General features: G+C 33.7%; 3 protein-coding genes across 5 annotated transcripts; all 3 read right to left on the reverse strand.

Annotated features, from left to right (window-relative positions):
- Positions 1-1,198: 1,198 nt before the first annotated feature.
- On the reverse strand, positions 1,199-4,166 carry LOC145061577 (cellulose synthase-like protein E6). The gene is made up of 8 exons (XM_079009105.1): positions 3,790-4,166; positions 3,418-3,721; positions 3,209-3,349; positions 2,971-3,102; positions 2,666-2,878; positions 2,365-2,589; positions 1,952-2,299; positions 1,199-1,857 (listed from the first exon to the last, which is right to left on the reverse strand). Exons 1-8 carry the CDS (start codon positions 4,059-4,061, stop codon positions 1,312-1,314), a joined length of 2,181 nt encoding a protein of 726 aa, XP_078865231.1. The 5' UTR covers positions 4,062-4,166; the 3' UTR covers positions 1,199-1,311.
- Positions 4,167-7,610: 3,444 nt separating this feature from the next.
- On the reverse strand, positions 7,611-9,226 carry ALKBH2 (oxidoreductase, 2OG-Fe(II) oxygenase family protein). The gene is made up of 4 exons (XM_079012144.1): positions 8,850-9,226; positions 8,416-8,532; positions 8,146-8,335; positions 7,611-7,994 (listed from the first exon to the last, which is right to left on the reverse strand). The coding sequence occupies exons 1-4, from the start codon at positions 9,084-9,086 to the stop codon at positions 7,801-7,803; spliced, it is 738 nt and encodes a 245-aa protein (XP_078868270.1). The 5' UTR covers positions 9,087-9,226; the 3' UTR covers positions 7,611-7,800.
- Positions 9,227-14,523: 5,297 nt separating this feature from the next.
- Positions 14,524-16,022, reverse strand: LOC145063375 (Calcium-dependent lipid-binding (CaLB domain) family protein). 3 transcript variants are annotated; one of them, XM_079010982.1, is made up of 4 exons: positions 15,776-16,022; positions 15,432-15,551; positions 15,247-15,342; positions 14,524-15,167 (listed from the first exon to the last, which is right to left on the reverse strand). In XM_079010982.1, exons 2-4 carry the CDS (start codon positions 15,540-15,542, stop codon positions 14,853-14,855), a joined length of 522 nt encoding a protein of 173 aa, XP_078867108.1. In that variant the 5' UTR covers positions 15,543-15,551; positions 15,776-16,022; the 3' UTR covers positions 14,524-14,852. The 3 variants fall into 3 exon arrangements, with proteins under 3 accessions (XP_078867108.1, XP_078867106.1, XP_078867107.1); XM_079010980.1 differs by having other exon boundaries at positions 15,432-15,557; positions 15,776-16,021; XM_079010981.1 differs by lacking the exon at positions 15,776-16,022 and having other exon boundaries at positions 15,432-15,747.
- Positions 16,023-17,878: the final 1,856 nt, after the last annotated feature.

The raw sequence follows: 17,878 nt of genomic DNA on the forward strand, positions 1-17,878 counted from the left end.
TTTCAGCCTATAACGAAGATGGAGGCTGAGAATTTTCAGTCTATAACGAAGATGGAGGCTGAGAATTGTATCTTTGTGTCGATCAAGAAGAAGTAAAGGGTTTTAATTTTTTTTCAAGCGTGTTTTTGCCTCCTGTTACCAATAGTCTAATACCCTATATAATATATGGGATATGGGATATACTAATATTTAAATATACTATGTATTATTTTAAAAAATGAATTTGGGTATTCGGGTATACCCGAGAATTAATATTCATACCTAAAATCCGACCTATACTATTATCGGGTTAACCTATTACCCGAATGTCCATACCCATTACCCGCTCCACCCGACCCATTCTACCCGAATTCTGAACGGGTCGGGTGGGTAGAACGGGTTTCGGTTATTTTCGACAGGCCTATTATATATACACATTTTAGAGGTACATAATATATTTTCTTTTTTTTGAAAAAAAAAATCTACAACAAAAAAGGTTCACTGGTTTTCATGAATATAAAGATTCTCAAAAGATCCTAAGCGTATATATAAAAGGAGCATAACACATAAAATATGCCTAACGGTTATAAGGTCAAAAGAGTAAATCATACTCCACAACTCACCAATCTCCTACTTCGAGTGGAGGTTGCTTAGCCAATCTATTGTCATACAATCTAGAACTTTGTAACCATCATCTCTATCTAGTCCACACTTTCTCTTCAAGTACCGGTAAAGCCAGGTGAATTCATGAACAACTTCAATTTCTCGGTTGTCACCACCTTAGTCTGTTGGATTCTTTGTAGCAAGGATCTTTTTCAGGTTTAGAGTCTCAACACTTATCTCTTCTTAGATAAAATGGTACCTTATTTGAATGTATTTTGTCCTACCATGAAACATTGGATTCATTGCCAAAAATGGATTGCACTCTTACATAATCTTCCTGTTACATCCTAATTTCTTATAGGAAGTTCTTCAACCATATGAACTCCTTACTTGCTTCTATAATCACTATGTACTCTACTTATGTGGTTGAAAGAGCAACACTCTTCTTTAACATGGACAGCCAAGTGAATGCAATATCCTTGATTGTCATCATATAACCTATTGTTCTCTTTTCCAAATCCATAGAGCACATACTTGACCCCCGTCCGCTCTTTCGGGAACGGGACCCATGTTTAGTCTGACTAATGGCTATAGGGTAAGAAGGGTGAATCACAACTCAACAGAAACAGCCTCTTGGCTATTAGTTATACATTGTCTTTTTTTTCACAAATGCTTTAATAAATAACTTAGAGTATGAGTCGTAGTAGACATATTTTTACATGTTGCAATCTAAATAATGGCTACTGCACAAAATAATACAGCTAAAATAGTTGACTGGAAGGTAACAGAAGAGGGCATGCTACCATTATCCTTACGAAAGAACATCCCTTCATATAAAGGAATATTAATGAGAATTATCAAACCACATAAAACCATCTGTATCCCTAACTCCCTAAAATGATTAATGTCTGAATCCATAACCACCCACTTTACTCCATTAACAAAACTGAGAACATTAACGAGTGCAAGTGTTGATAAAATGTTGAACATTGGTGAGGTGGCACCAAATTCCATGATCTCTTTGTTGTATCTCTGTAACGCATCTTCTTCAGAAACCTTTGATGTGATGACAAAACCAGAAGTGGTGAAACCCATTGACTTGAAGACGACATCACAGAATCCAAAAAGGTAAGAAGTTAATCTTCTGTATAACCACATTCTTTGGTCATTCCACCAACCTTTTATTGTCCCTCCTAACCAGTAAAACTCCCCTAAACTGTAGGCGTATTTTCCAACAAATACATAAGCGAAAGGTAGAAACCAGTAGCTTGATAACTGTAGGTATAAATAGTTAAGCACAATCAAACATATGAATGCTATTTATAGTAAAACAAAATGTATTGATTTTGAAATGCTTGAAAAGTCAAACCTTTGGGAACAGAGAGATGCGTGCGAGGAGACAATAAGAAGGGACAGAAACGTAATATAGCGTAGCCCAACAATTTGCAGCCCATAAGAGGTAACAGCAATAAGAAATTTGAAGTCTCAGTGGAATTTTGTTGTGCCCGAATACAAGGGGGCAGTATTGGGATAAGAATATCTGGAAGTCACCTTCTGCCCATCTTTTTGTCTGTATAAGTGTCTGTAACAGTGTAGTTGGAGAAAGTCCTAGGAACGCTTTTCTTTTTGGATTTAAATGGACAGATCTCCAACCTCTACATTTTATGGATAATCCAGTAATGATATCTTCAACTGGACACCCATACTTTACTCCCATCTGTATGGATACAGTTAGATATAGTCTGCAATGAGAGAGAGAGAGAGAGAGAGAGAGAGAGAGACCTCGTTTCCCCATTGAGTGTTGTGTTCATAGCTACAGCTTGCAAGAATTTTGCATTCATTTTCGATCACGTCAATACTTTCTGTAATTTCTTTATGATTTTGTTTCTCCCAATTGATTTTTGTGTCTAAGGTATAGATTCTGCCACAGAGAGTATCTCTTCTGTGAAAGCAACCACTTCCGATATACAGGCATCCCCCATAAGAGTCCAAACTTCCAAGCTCCACCTTTATCACAAGGGTAAAAAAGTCATTTACTTACATTCAGACAGTTCATTCAGTCCAAAAGGAAAAACAATCTTACGTCATTGATGACCATCAAAGCATTGCTGTAAATATCATTTCTTGTAAGATTATCATGGTTCTGTGGGAACTGTACGAATGCAATCTTTTCACTCCTTTTTTCATCCATGAAAAAGCACATGGCATCTCGTATGGATTCTGAGTTGTTTGAGTACATATCACAATCTACATTTAGAATAATTGGGTTGTTGCTTATCTTTGATGACACCCGTATCTGTTGATTCATTTACAAATGAGTAAATCGACTAAATCTTCAATTCAAGTTCTTTTTGTTATACATGAATTGATGTGTTGAATATAGATTACCAGAGCATTCATGGCTCCAGCTTTGAAGTTATGATGCCATTCAGGTCTCTTCTCACGTGCCACGTATACCAAACCTGGCAAACTTTTCCCATCTGTATCTCTTGCTTCTGGATCTCTTTGATCAATTAGTATCTATATATAAAAGTTTAAACTTTATGTATATAATTATAAATAGTATATAAGTTATGTTTTTATTCTTAAAAAAAATAACATGTAGTATGTGAAAAATGTGACGTACTTGGATAATAGCCTGATGGTCATTTTTGTTTGAACCCAAAACCCATTCTTGAAACCCTTTATGCTCTTTTCTCATCTCTTCTGTCACTTTCCCTAAACTTGTGGTGTCATCTATTCGTTTCCTCATTTCTTCATATTTATTCTGTTTAATTATATATAAAATATATAAGTATTCATGTTATTAGTGTATTACTTATGTTGGAAGCCTACCTTGATGAATGACCATTCGTTGTTGATAGGAGATGCATGAGCAAAGTAAGCCGAGGGTGAACGTGGCTCAATCTTGTACCTTTTGCAAAAGGGTAGCCAGTGTTTGGAGAAACGAGAAGCTTCTAGAAGTGCATAGAACATTAACTCTGATCCACCATCATCGGAGACATAAACATTGAGCTTTTCCGGTGGGTAATCGTATGCCATCATGGATAACACCGTGTTTATCACCATTAATGGCGGCTCTATTACTGGGTCGGCTGTACAGACAAATATGTCAACACCAGGAAGCATGTTTTCATACCTGCAAACATAAATAAGGAGACAACATTCATATGTTGAAGATGAGATTGTGAATGAGATTTTAGAGACCGGTGAGAGAGTTTTTCTTTGAAGGTCTGGTGTGTGACTGGATTCCAACGAACTAATTGAGTTATGAGCCAGTAGAGGGTGAACCATAGCTCAGCCATGAACAACCCAATCCATAAATATCTTCCGGTTTTGCCCTTTTCTGGTGTGTGGGTTGCTCTATAAACGCATATCAAACATATACCCATCGCCATTGATGTTGCATAAAGCTTGAACAAGATTCGTCCCTTAGCTAGTTTGGTTTCAAATAAAGGAAAGTCGTCTGGTTCTCCCATCTTTTGCTCTCTCTGTGTGTGTGACTGTGTGTGTGTGTGTGTTTTGATGTTTTATTCGGTGGTTCTGTCATGCAAGGCGGGTGACGTATTGTTTTTTTCTTCCATATGATACAGGAGTTGGTAACATCCATAAAATATAATAGTAATAAAGACAAATAAAAAGGAAAAAAGGAAAATGAAGACTTATCCAAATAAAGACACGTGTCAATGTGTCATGGGCTGGAGTTGTTTGACAGACTACCTTTGTTGTGTAGTCAATAACCTTATTATTATACACAACGGAATTGGAATGGATCCAAAAGTAAACAAGGGTCTTTGTTATGTTTTGTAATCAAAATTGCTTTTGTTGACTTCTAAATACATAAAGACAAACTTCTGTCCATATTTTTAAATTGAAAGTACAATCATATAATTGGTTAAGGAAAATGTCTTTAACAAGATAATATATTGAAAACACAAAGGTGTAATAGAAAGAAACTAAAGTAGGATGCTATAATACAAGAAGTTGCTATTTTGCAGAAATTGTTTCCATAGCACTCAAATGAATCTCATTAAATGAATGCTCAATTTGTAATCCAACTAACAGTGTTTCCCATGATCTACACCCCGGAATAACATTCTTTCCCATCATTTCAGTAAGCAAATTCATTGCTTTTGAAAATAATCCATTTTTGCACAACCTGCAAACAATTTCATCAAAAGTTGCAGGCTGAGGCACCATGCTTTTGGACACCATCTCCTTCAAGAGATCTAAAGCTTCTGACATATCGTCTTCTTTAACCATCCTATCAATCATTATATCATACGTTCTTGAGTTCACAAAAACACCCTTTCCTCTCACAAGTTTCAAAAAGTCACTTGCTTTACTAAGTTCTCCATTCTCATAGATCGCACTCAGTAGTGTATTGTAAGTGATTGTATTGGGTTTGCATCCGATTTCCTCCATGCTTGAAAGCATCATGATTCCATCGTCAAATTTATTCTGTTTACACAAACCATTCACGTACACATTGCAAGTGTTAATATCAGGAACCAAGCCCATTACAAGCATTTCATCGAACAGTTGATCTGCGCCTTCATAGTCTCTTTCAGAAATCAACCCATCCATAACCATGGTATAGCAAATAACATCAGGCTTAAAGCCATCGGATTTCATTTCACTCAATGCCTCCAAACCTTCCTTGCCGTTTCCCCTCTTCACCAATAACCGAATTACGTTCACCCAATCTGCTCTGTCGAGGCAAAACCCTAATTTCTTCATTTCTTCAAGCGAATCGATAACTTCATTACGTTTGAGATCGTTTTGCTGGCACAATGTCAAGAGTATCAATGAAAAACTCCCGCGATCAATGTCAATTTCATGATCGACCATATGAAACAACAAACTAATCGCATTTTTTGGCTTTTTGAATCTACAAAGCGCTTTGATTAATATACAAAAGCTGGATTCTTCAAGACGAATGTTCATTAACCTACTCTTTAACAGAACCTGTGGCACAACTTCAAGACCCTCTTTTCGCTTACACAAAACCGAGAGCAAACAATTGAGCGAATCCACACTAGGGGTACACCTAAAATCAGGTAATCTAAAGAAAAGATCAATTGCTTCCTGAAACTCTTCGTTCTCACCGTGGAACTCGATTAAATCAGTAAAAATCGATTCGGGTGTTTCAAATTTCTCGACTTTCTCGAGTTGGTAGAGGACGGGAGGAATGTAGTGGGATTGAGAGGTTTTAATTAGGGTTTTGATGACAAAATGGTAAGAATTTGGAGTTGGGTCGCAGTTGTAGAGAGCGTAAGAACTGATGAGAGTCGAGAGGAGATTAACCGGTGATGATGATGATGAAGCTTGCTGTCGAAGGGCTTGCATTGCGTGTTGTTGGCTTAGTTTCTCGTGCCAACGGGCTTTGTAAACTGGGTGTGGCCATTTTCTTCTTTTTCTGAGATAGTAGTTGTGATATTTGCTTCGCGGAGAAGACGACGATAATCTGAAGGAGAATAAGAAGAAGAATTGGGATTTGGGGATTATAGTGTTGCTGCAGTTAGACACTGATTTTAACATCAGATTCCAAGATCTTCAGAATTCTGAATTCTGATAGCCGAGACAAACACACCGGCATGCAACGGCTGAAATATACGAAATAAATCCCAAACAAACACAACCGACGGTTATAATAAATAAATACTAAATAAAAACTAAGTCTATTTATCTTTTACAAAATAGCAATTTTATACTAAATAAATCATTTTGGATTTGTTATTGACATTTTATACGGACAAAAATATATTTTGTGCATTTTTTTCTTTTGCAAAGAACTTTTTTCAAAATATTTTCTCTATTTTTCGAAGGTCTATTTCAAATTATCTAATATTATTGTTTTTCAATCAAATATCTTAAGTAATTGTATCATATATATAATTTACATTTGCTACGTGTTTCTTTAATTTTTTTTTTTTTGTCAGAGTATAGTAAAAATAAACATTTCAATCTTTTCAAATTTTAGAGCTTTTTTTCGAATGCGAAATTCCAAACCAAATGACATTCCAAAATTCAAATCTACATGTCTCCAAATTAATGTAAGTAGCAAAATAAACAAATCCAAAATACATTGTCTTTCGCCTTAGATTGAAATTTGAGTTTTTTTTTTTCTTAACCTATGTCCCTGTATTCAAAATTTTCTTTTCTTAAATATATTTTATTGGTTTATTGGATGTGATTGAATTTTTTTTTTTAAATATATTTTATTGGTTTAACCATATAATATTTTGAAAATAATGACAAAGAAAGAACTATCTTTAGAAACCTTCTTCAATACATAACTTATATTTGAAAGAAATAATAATTTAATTAAACATTTATTTTCGTCGATTTAAAACATATTTATAAAACCTTATATATATTTTTGTTTTCTAAACATAGATCATATTTATAATGATGTTATTTTGTCGATTATGTAATTATAAAGACAAAAAAAAAATACAATTTTAGCTCGTATAAGAAATAAATTAGATTCATCAATAAAAAAAACAATAGAACTATGAATATACAATATCCTTAAGGTGATAAAATAAAAACATTATTAAGACGATAGAGTAAGAAACTATAATACAATAGATAAATAAGTATTTAACAAATAATAAGTGATTGGTAAAAAAAAGATTATGATATTAAAAAAAATTAACCGCAAACTAATCTAATCTTACATTACTCCTAAATCCACATATGTCTCCGACAAGACTCGACCTCTCAACCTCAAAAAGAGTGAGCAACACCTGATATTAAATGGTTGAAAAAATAGCTCATTCAATATGGTCTAATGTACAAAAATCATTTTTCATGAAATTTAATAAAGATCAATCTATCTAAATTTGTAATTTGCATATTTGACCTTTTAAGAAAGGTATAAACGGGATCTATTAAGGATTAAATACTTATTCACACCAACATTTATAAAACTCTTAATAGAAATTTCCATTTCCAAAAACATAAATCTTTTAAGATATAAAAATTACTTTACGTAATCGATCAATGTTATAAGGATTATATACTTATTTACAAAACATGGTTGTGTATAATCTATGTAAGTAAGACATTGTTGTATAACTAAAAAGCATTCAGCCGTTATCATGTTACTAGGAAACAAATTCCAGTTCCGATTCCAGATACAAAACAACAAAATGGAATCCATCTCCATTCTTGTTTCTACATCCCTTTCAAGTTTCAACAAAACAAGAGTGTTTACACAACTCGCCTGAATGTGAGATTAACTCGTGTGGACCCCGCTTTTAACCGTTTAGGCACTGAATGAAGCCAATCTCGTTGTGTGTTACCCCTCATCAGTAACAACGAACCATGCTTCAAGTTAAAACTATATTGCTCTACACCATTATTCTTCTTCAATCGCTTGCTTGGAGGCTCACCCTCAACTTCACCTACACACACACACACACACACACAAGCCCAATAAGAAAGAAAAAAAATCTCAAAGCTAGTTTATAAGCTACCATAATGGTCTCATTGAACATTACATTGCAATAAGTTCAAAAAATAAGCTAGTTTATGCCTACCAATTACAAAGTCTACCTTGAGATTTCTTATAACTTCTCTTTTTCAACAAAAAGTCTCGTTCACATCCAAAGGAGATTGAGGCGATTTCTGGATTGTCTCCATAAAGCTTCTCATCATCAGCATGCCACCCAACATAGTCATTTCCACTGTTGTATCTGTTTAAAAGTAAGCTGTTAAAATGACTCCCAGGAAAGGCTTTGTGTACCTAAAACCCAAATCATATCAAGTTCATCAGTCCACATCATTTATAGCTTGATTCCATACATACGATCATATCATTTTTACCTCATCCAGAATCTCCTTCAATGGTGGAAAATCATCCCAAGAATGTGCATCTGGTTTATATCCACTGTAACTTAGTTCCTTCAAGCCTTCACTTGCAATGTAGCATACATCTCTAGGCTGTAGAGAATATTAACAAGTTTAAGTCGGATATGGGAGAGGAAAGCATCAAGAACAGATGAATCTAGTTTCTAGACTCCCAATTTTCGAACTTGTAAATACTTGTACTGTAGAAGCTAAACAATTTTTACCAATTTTGAAAATAACCGGCTCAAATTCAAAGAGGGTTCTAGAGAAACAAGAGAATACAAATCACGATACGTTATCTAAGCAAACAAATACGGTATTCAAACACGATGATGAGCTAATCGTTAGTAATCTATTGGTGGTTGTAGAGGAATGAAAGTGAAAATTAGGAGTTGAAAGGGTTTGTTTACCTGGACACAAGGCTTACCGAAGACGCGAATGGTAGGTCTTGTCCATGGGATGTGTTTGTTGAGATAGTGGAGATACTCCCATGACTTTTCCGGCGTCAGAAACCGGGGCAAGTATACAACGTCGCTACCATTTCCTAAATCCGTCACCTTTCCGCCATTTAAACCGTCTTTAGGGTTTGAATTAGGGCTTTGATGGTCCGTGAAACCAGAATCTGGTATTAACGTCTGCTGCTTCATCACGAACGTGATCCTCGATAACACCCAACCAAAGAGGGAGGAATTTGTTTTGAAATATATAATTTTGGATCGTTGCTTTTCCCTCCTCGTAGGTTATATTAGGGGTGCAAGTCGTGAGCTATGGTTAAAAGATTGAATCGAAACCCATTTTAAACGAGTTGAGCTTAGAACTTAATATAAAGTTTGTTTATTAAATGAGTTCGAGCATATGTCGTTAAGTTTGATTAGGATTGGGAGTCTAAACAACCATTTATATAATATAACTAGTTTATAACCCGTGGAAATCACGGTTACAAAAATAATTGAACTTTTATTATAAAAACTCAAAATTATTAATCAATTATTTTAAATAAATTATTAATTAAGAGATTGTTTTAGTTATATGAAATTATAATTATTGATTTAAATAAATATGTGAAATTATATCACTTTATAATTTGTATTAATTTTATTTTAATTTTTATTCTAATGTTATTAATTTAATGTACTTAGAGTGGTAAATTTAAATTTTAAAATTTGAAATGAATAATCAATAGGTTGATAAATGATATACATTAATTAGATGACATAATAGGGTGACACATGGCAAAAAAAGAATAACATATGCATTAATTAAGAAACCTAATAGAATGACACCAAATGAGAATAAAACTATTCTTTTATTAGAATAGGGATATTTATTATTATTTTATATATTAAAATGAATATATATTTGGGAAATTATGGATTATGGATATTAGTAAACAAACTTCTTAATGAGCTCGAGCCGAGCTTAAGTTTATTTAGGCACGTCAAATAAAAAAAGAGTCGAGCCCGAACCCAAGTCGAGTTTGTATAATTCCGTTACAAGCTCGAGTCGAGCTTAGTATAAGAAAGTTCAAATCGAGCTCAAGCCTCGTATAACTTAACCGAGCCCGAACCGACTCGGGCTTTGATCGGCTCGTTTGCATCCCTATATTCTATTGTTAATTATATAGTTTTAAACTTTTAAAAAAAATAGAAATTTACTAAAATACCTAAATTTCTTAATTACTATTTTGTACAAAAGAGCTAAATTTAGTAAAAAAAAATCAAAAATAGCTATATAATTCGTCGGTGATTATACTCATTTGTGATTTCAAGTCTTCCAGTTTGCGATCTCAACCAGAACCGTTCCAAACATCTTTTGGGCCCAGAGCGAGAGAAAAAAATGGACCCTTAAAATACATAAATGTTATCAAGTTTTTTATAATAACTTAATAATTGAAAGAAAATTACTTGTGTTATCTTCTAAATATAACGATTTTCATAAAAAAAAATTGGGCCCTTTTGAAAAATGGGCCCTGGACGGTCGCTCCTATCGCCCACCCTTTGGGACGGGCCTGATCTCAACTTCATAATCTGTAATTTTGCCTATTTTCAGCCCATTAACAGCCCAGCCCAATATTATGTAGGTATAAAATGTCTGATTTTTACAATCGTGGACGACTAAGAGCCACCTACAAATGTACAATATACTTATACATAATGTACGATCAAAGACTTGTACATTCTTAGTTGGCAAAAAGTGATTTACAGATGTCCAAGTCATTGATGTACATGTACATATGTATCATGACTTATACATTGTTACCTAACAATTTTTCACTTGATATCTGTCATATAACTCTGTTTTCATCTACAATTGAGATTTTCGATATTTTACTAATAAACACCGATAAATCTATCTTAAATGTATTGTAACTAGTAAAACATGGTTACTAAGAGCCACCTACAAATGTATAAGCTATTTTTTCAAAATGCTACTTAGACTAGCTTTTCATTAGTTTTTTTAAAATTCCCCAAATCTATCCTTGTATATATATATATATATATATATATATATATATAGAGAGAGAGAGAGAGAGAGGGAGAGAGAGAGAGAGCTAGGTTCAGGTATTCAAAGTAATTATTGTGTTATTGTATGCGTAAATGTGGGTCAATCAAAATTTAAAATAAAAATAAATAATTAAATAAATAAATAAGGGCACATAGGTAATTTGATAATTAGTTTCCACAAATAATATCATATAATTATGGTAACCATTGACTTCAGCTACCTAGGTTTTCTCCATCCATCGTCTGCTTTTTAAATCCACATCTAATGTAAACTGTAACCCTAACCAAACCATCTCTAGCCGTCACCTCCATCCTTATGCCTCACACCACTGGCCGCCACCCTACCCTCTTGCTCCTCCGACCATCGTATCCACCGCCATGTCGAGGGTTGTTGTTGCTATCTTTTCGTGAAGGCTGAAGACAGAAACCGACAAGGGGTTGCACCATTTCAGTCGTGTGTAAGGAGGAATGCACCACAACCGCCTGTCGCTGCAGTTGCTGCCACTCGGAGACGTGTCCATCGTCGGATGTCGCGGCCTTCTTGCCTGAGAAGGGAGCTATGGAGGAGCCGCTGCCATTGGTCGAAGTCCGCTGCTATCATTCTTCTTATTCTCTTCTTCTGCTAGTTGTCACCTGTGTCAGTGTCAATGACCTTCTTCTTATATGTAAAGTACAAAGTGAAGGTAGTTTGTCACTATTTCCATATCAATTTTACTTCTTTTTATATGATAAAAATCAATTTGTTTATGTAGATGATTCAATGGATGATATTGGTGAGATTCAAATTCTATTGGAATGGAATCACGAATTCCAATTCTGTTGGAATAACAAAAGTTGATGCTTGAAGAACGAACCACAAAATTGAAAGTGGTTCTAAGCAACGTTATTCTTTTAGAATGTATTAGTGTCGTTGTTAGATTTTGATGTTTTCTTTCCCGTTTTGAAAGTTTTTTTTAGTTTTATTCTTTAACAATAAATGTAATTCTTAACAATTGTTACCCGTATTCTATAAGAAATAATATATTTTTTGTTTTTATTCATCAATTTATTGTTCAAGAATTTGTTATTCTACAAGAAGTTTTTAAATTCATGATCAAGAAATAGGTTCAAAAAATATTTTTATTATTTATGGTTCAAGAATATTTTTATTTTTGAATATAATCATAAACATATTCTGTCAGAATGTCCGAATTAAAAGAATTATAATTCGTAAAATCGGATTTTTAAAATTAATAGAATTTATGATCCCTTAAAAAATACAATATTCCTTTATTAAATATAATATTAATTGACTAAATTACCATTGTAATTAATTAAGATGATATTTTTCAATTATATTTAATTCAATAATATATATATATATATATATATATATATATATATATATATATATAAATCATTTTCTTAAAATGAGTAAATTTGATTGGCCTACATTTATGCATACAATAACACAATAATTACTTTGAATAGAATAACCTAAGCCTATATATATATATATATATATATATATATATATATATATATATATATATATATATATATACTACCTCCGTCCCAAATTAATTGTCCACATTTGATTTTTCCAGTCTTTATTCTTCAACTTTGACCTTAAATAGTTTTCTTTTTGATAGATAATACTTAATACAAAATATATGAATAAATTGTATTTTAAATTTCTTTTCATTGTTATAAGTTTCATCAAGTAATATATAACACAAATAAAAATATTTAAGGTCAAAGTTAAAGAAAAAAGATTTCGACAATTAATTTGGGACGGAGGGAGTATTATTTTATATTTTCTAGCTAGCTTATCAGCTAGTTTTTACCCTTGTAATTAATTAAGATGATATTTTTCAATTATGTTGTTTGCTATTGCTGTTATTTCCATATTCATTTGTTTTTTAATGATGAAATGTGTGAGTTAGGTTTATGTAATTGAATTGGAATGAAATTTTAATATGGTCATATGTCTATGATATCAATGTACTTTAATGTGATTTGTTTATCAATAAGGATTGTACTTTTAGATGTTTGAAGCAATTTATAGAAACATACTTAAATGGGCACTATAACATTAAGTTAAAATTTCAAAAAGAGCATTTAAGGGGCATTCTAACATGATGTAAGAAAATGGTTCCATTTAAGGTACTAACATAGTTCCATTTAAGGGGCAATCTAACATGATGTAAAAAAAATGGTTCAAAAGAGCAAAATGGGACTATTTTGGCAAGGTCAAAAAAAAAAATAATAAATAAATAAAAAAAAATAATAAGAAAAAGAAGAAGAAGACTATTCTAGCAGGTACTAGTCATCTTTTTCGGCCAACACCATCCATTTCCACCACAATTGCCACCATTCACCTTTAGCAACAAGCACCACATTTCATCACCACAACCACCCATCACCACCGTTCACTACCACCACCACCAAGTAATCTAAAATCAGCTTCAACCTACAACAAAATGGATTCAAACTCACATTCAAACCTATAAATTGATTTAACTCTCCAATTAGTTCAAATTCATATTCTAGTGATAAGATTGCATCCTTGAACGAATGTGGTTATTAGTGGCATACGATTCAAAAAAATGGGAGAGATAGATGTGGTGGTAGGGTGGTTTTTACAAACTAGCAAGAGAGGGAGGAGAGCAGACAAAGATGTGAGCATAGTAGGAGGGATGTTGGCTTTTTCACCGGGGAGGAGAAAATGGAGATTGTTCGCTTTGCAATGTTTTAAAAAAATGAAGAAGCAAAAGGTGTTTTCTTTCTTCTTTGAAATTGTGTTGGTTAGAGAGTGGTCAAAAAATTGATGATAACCAGAATAGATAAAAGTGATTAAATGTGTACAAAACTTAGTTTAATGATAGATATTTTATAAAAATGAAAGTTTAATGATGTTTATTGAACAACAAATATGAGTTTAATGATTTTTTTTAACGGGTAAATCGGCTAGACCTGCGATAGCCGATCAAAATGGTATTTCTTTAACAATAAATATAAGCTTAATGGTAATTCATGTACCGAAAAAATAACCAAATATGTACAAAAGTAACACAACCATTTTCCTATAAGCAAAACTAGAAAGCCAGTATATACCTAGATATAAAATCGAAGCATACCCTATACTACTGGTTTTAAACATCCATCTATATTGTTATTGTTATATGATAAGCTCCTTTGTTTCGTCATTTTGTGTATCAAATGTGTAATGTTTAGATATCCTTTATATTAGAAAACATCAAATGTTTAATATGGATTAATCTTCTAATAAGCATTGGAACCTTATGTATTCACCTAGCAAGGTAATTGTATATCTTAATTACACATCTCACATGATACTAGTCGAATAAAATTTTGTGAGTCAACTCAAAGCCAAAGGTTACTGCAATAGATTAGTTATTTTTGGATTATCAAGATGTTGACCGACACAGATTTTAGTCTTTTAGTCGTTTAGTTTTTGGAAGGGACAAAAGTCTGTCTTACAAACATCAAACAAGATGAGACAAAACATATATAATAAATATATTCCCCAACAATTTTAACATTAAACTGATTTCAACAAAAAAGGGAAAGATGCAGATTTCTATGAACAATATTAAAATATATTCAATATTCTAGACCAATAGTGTTTATTGAGATGATCAACACTTAATTAGTTGATCAATTTGAAAGATGGCTACTTCATTTTACCTAATCCCAAGTTCCCATTGACCAAAGTATATTACTTGACCAAGACAAAAACACTAAGCCATAACATCCTACTTTTGTTCTAAACAAAGCTTCAGATTTAGCAAAAAGAACAATGGATTATGAATCGATTTCAACATTTAAAATCCTAAACTTGTACTATAATTATCATCAGATCTTCATAACCTGCAACTGCACACACACCCATATGGCCTCAAATATTTATACTACTTGGGATTTGGGAGGTAAAAAAGGAGCAGGAGGCTTCATGAACTTGAGCTTCAACTCAATCTCCCCAGATTCCACTTCACAAAGCCTCAACCAAACATCTTGTACAACTTCACCTTTCACCCAATCAATCGAGCTTTCTGTAACTACACAATTATCAGTCTCAGGGATCACCTTCCTCAATACTGTTCCTTCCTTTGAAACCCCTAAAATCTCCCTCAATCTTGCTGCTGTCACCAATGGCTGAATGTTCACATGAGCATGTCCCATCTTGTCATCAGCCTTGAAAACGTCTTTATCAAACACTTCCTATCACAAAGTAAAAGCATAATATTTAAGAATTTAAGCATATAAATGTGGATTAGAGTTTCGAGAATTTAGAATTTACCAAGTTTAGAGCTTCAATAGGTTCTACAAGCGAGAAAGTCATCTCTTCATTCCAGACGGGATTCAAGCAACTGTTTACAACCTTCGTCTTTGCTGTCTGCAACATTACATGGAACCGAGTTACCCAAATGTTGTAGTTTGACGATGATTGAAAGCAGGTAAACAATTATATATCTGAAAGATAACCTGATTTCCGAGTTTGACGATAACATAAGGATCACTGGTTTTGAAATCGCGGATTACAAGTTTCTTGCCTCGGACAACGATCACTTTTAAAATCCCAATTGGTTCTCCCATATATATGACCTGCAACTGCAAAAGGTACCAACTTGAAGAAATATTGTGGAGCCCTAATTGGCTAATTGTACAAGCAGATGGAGTATTTGAAGTATGATATGCAGAGAATGCAAATATATTAACAATCACTGAAGTTACCCAGAAATTATCCTGGCTAAAATCAAGCTGATAAGAAAAGTGAAAAGTCCATTGACTACATATGAGAAGAATATATAAAGAAGGATGAGAATCACCTGGTTTTAGCCTTTTAGGTCAGAATACGACTGGGTTTGCTTCTGCCCTCTTTCCTTTTTCTTAGGATTGGGTTTTTAGTGTTAGCTTTAAGAAACGCTTTGTTTGATTGAGAAAGATGAAGCAGAGACGAAGGTCGTTTTACATTAGGAGCTTACAAGGTCTTAGTCGAAGGAGGTACTGGTTATATCTGGAGTGTTTCAATGGAGGTTAACTGACACGTTTCTTACTTATGTCGCGGACCAAATCTAGTCAATGAATTGGAGGAGTAGTTTTCTGTTTAACTGTTGTAGGTCGTGTATGGTGAGTCTGGTCGTCGAATCTGACGAGGTCCAAAACAAATTGTTTGGTCATCATATTGACCGGTTTAATTTGATCGAAACCCTCAAAGACCAATTATTCTAACCCTAAGAATCAATCCCGAGAATTTATTAGACTAGATTAACGACTGAGATTTGATTAAAAACCAAAAAAAAAATGTGTGGTGGCACGTCAATGACTAATGTGTTGTTTGTTTTTTGGAAAAAACTTCTTCACACGTGCAGCACTTTTCATCTCGCAGCTGTTTGTTTTTATTGATCATTGAACAAATGAAGAAAGAGAGAAATGGAACAGATTCAGCATTGTATTGAGTGTAATTCGTTAAGTTACAAATGAACAATTTACAGAGAATATATATACTAATAGACTAAACTAACAACTTCTTCTAACAGACTATCACGTGCACTACACATGTATTCTAACTGACAAAACTAACTTGTATCACACGTGCTCATATTAACAACATAATGATAACACCCCCCCTCAAGCTAGAGGGTGGGACACACCTAGCTTGTTAAGCAAGATGTGATGTTGTTTACCTGGCAAATTTTTAGTGAATAAATCTGCAAGCTGAGAACTAGTAGGCACATGTTGTAATGTGATCAATCCATCCTGAAGCTTTTCCCGTACAAAATGGCAGTCGATTTCCACGTGTTTGGTCCTCTCATGAAATACAGGGTTGCGAGCAATGTGGATGGCTGCTTGGCTATCACAACGAATTGGTACAGGCACAACATTTGGAACAGAAATTTCATGTAACAAACGAGTTAACCAAGCTAACTCAGTTGTGACTCGTTGCATACTACGATATTCAGCTTCAGCTGAAGCGAGGGATACAATTATCTGTTTCTTGGATTTCCAAGTAATGGGGTTGTTCCTAAGGAGAATTATGAAACCACTTACACTTATTCGAGATTGGGGACATGAAGCCCAATCTGAATCACAGTATGCCTTCAAGGTGAAATCTTTGTCATTGTTCATTAGTAAACCTTGATTAGGATCAACTTTGATGTATTTTAAGACATGAAAAGCAGCTTCAAGATATGGAACACGTGGATCAGACATAAATTGGCTTAGATGTTGAACAGCAAAAGCAAGATCTGGTCGAGTATGTACTAATAAGTTCAATTTCCCCACAAGTTTCCTGTATATTTCTGGGGATGCTAACATTTCTCCTTGTCCCAATAAAAGTTTCCTATTTGATGGTAAAGGACAAATTGCAGATCCTTTACAATCAAACTCTTGTAACAGTTCATGGGCATATTTTCTTTGACTAAGAACAACACCTTTAGTTGTGTATAAAACTTCAATGCCTAGAAAGAAGTTTAAGCGACCAAGATCTTTAATTTTGAAAGTTTGGTCCAAGAAACTCTTTAAATTGGAAATTTCTTCATCATTGTTTCCTGTAATCATGATATCATCAACGTAAACCGCCACAAAAGTAGTGTAAGACCCCATACTTTTGTGAAATAAAGAGTAATCGTTCTTGGAGTGTTGATAACCTTTCTCTCTTAAGGCAGATGATAACTTGGCATACCATTGTCTTGAAGCTTGTTTTAAACCATAGAGAGATTTGTGTAACAAACAAACTTGATTAGGATTATCTAGCTGCAGACCAGGTGGTGGCTTCATGTAGATCTCCTCATCAAGATCTCCATGAAGGAATGCGTTATTCACATCCAGTTGTGATATAGACCAACCTTTCTTAACAGCTGTTGCAATGAGAGCTCTGATGGTGGTCATCTTGATCACTGGTGACAAAGTTTCATTGTAATCAAAGCCAG

This window comes from Lactuca serriola, chromosome 7 (assembly GCF_051521515.1).
Source record: "Lactuca serriola cultivar US96UC23 chromosome 7, Lser_US96UC23_V15, whole genome shotgun sequence".
NCBI classification, from domain to species: Eukaryota; Viridiplantae; Streptophyta; class Magnoliopsida; order Asterales; family Asteraceae; genus Lactuca; species Lactuca serriola.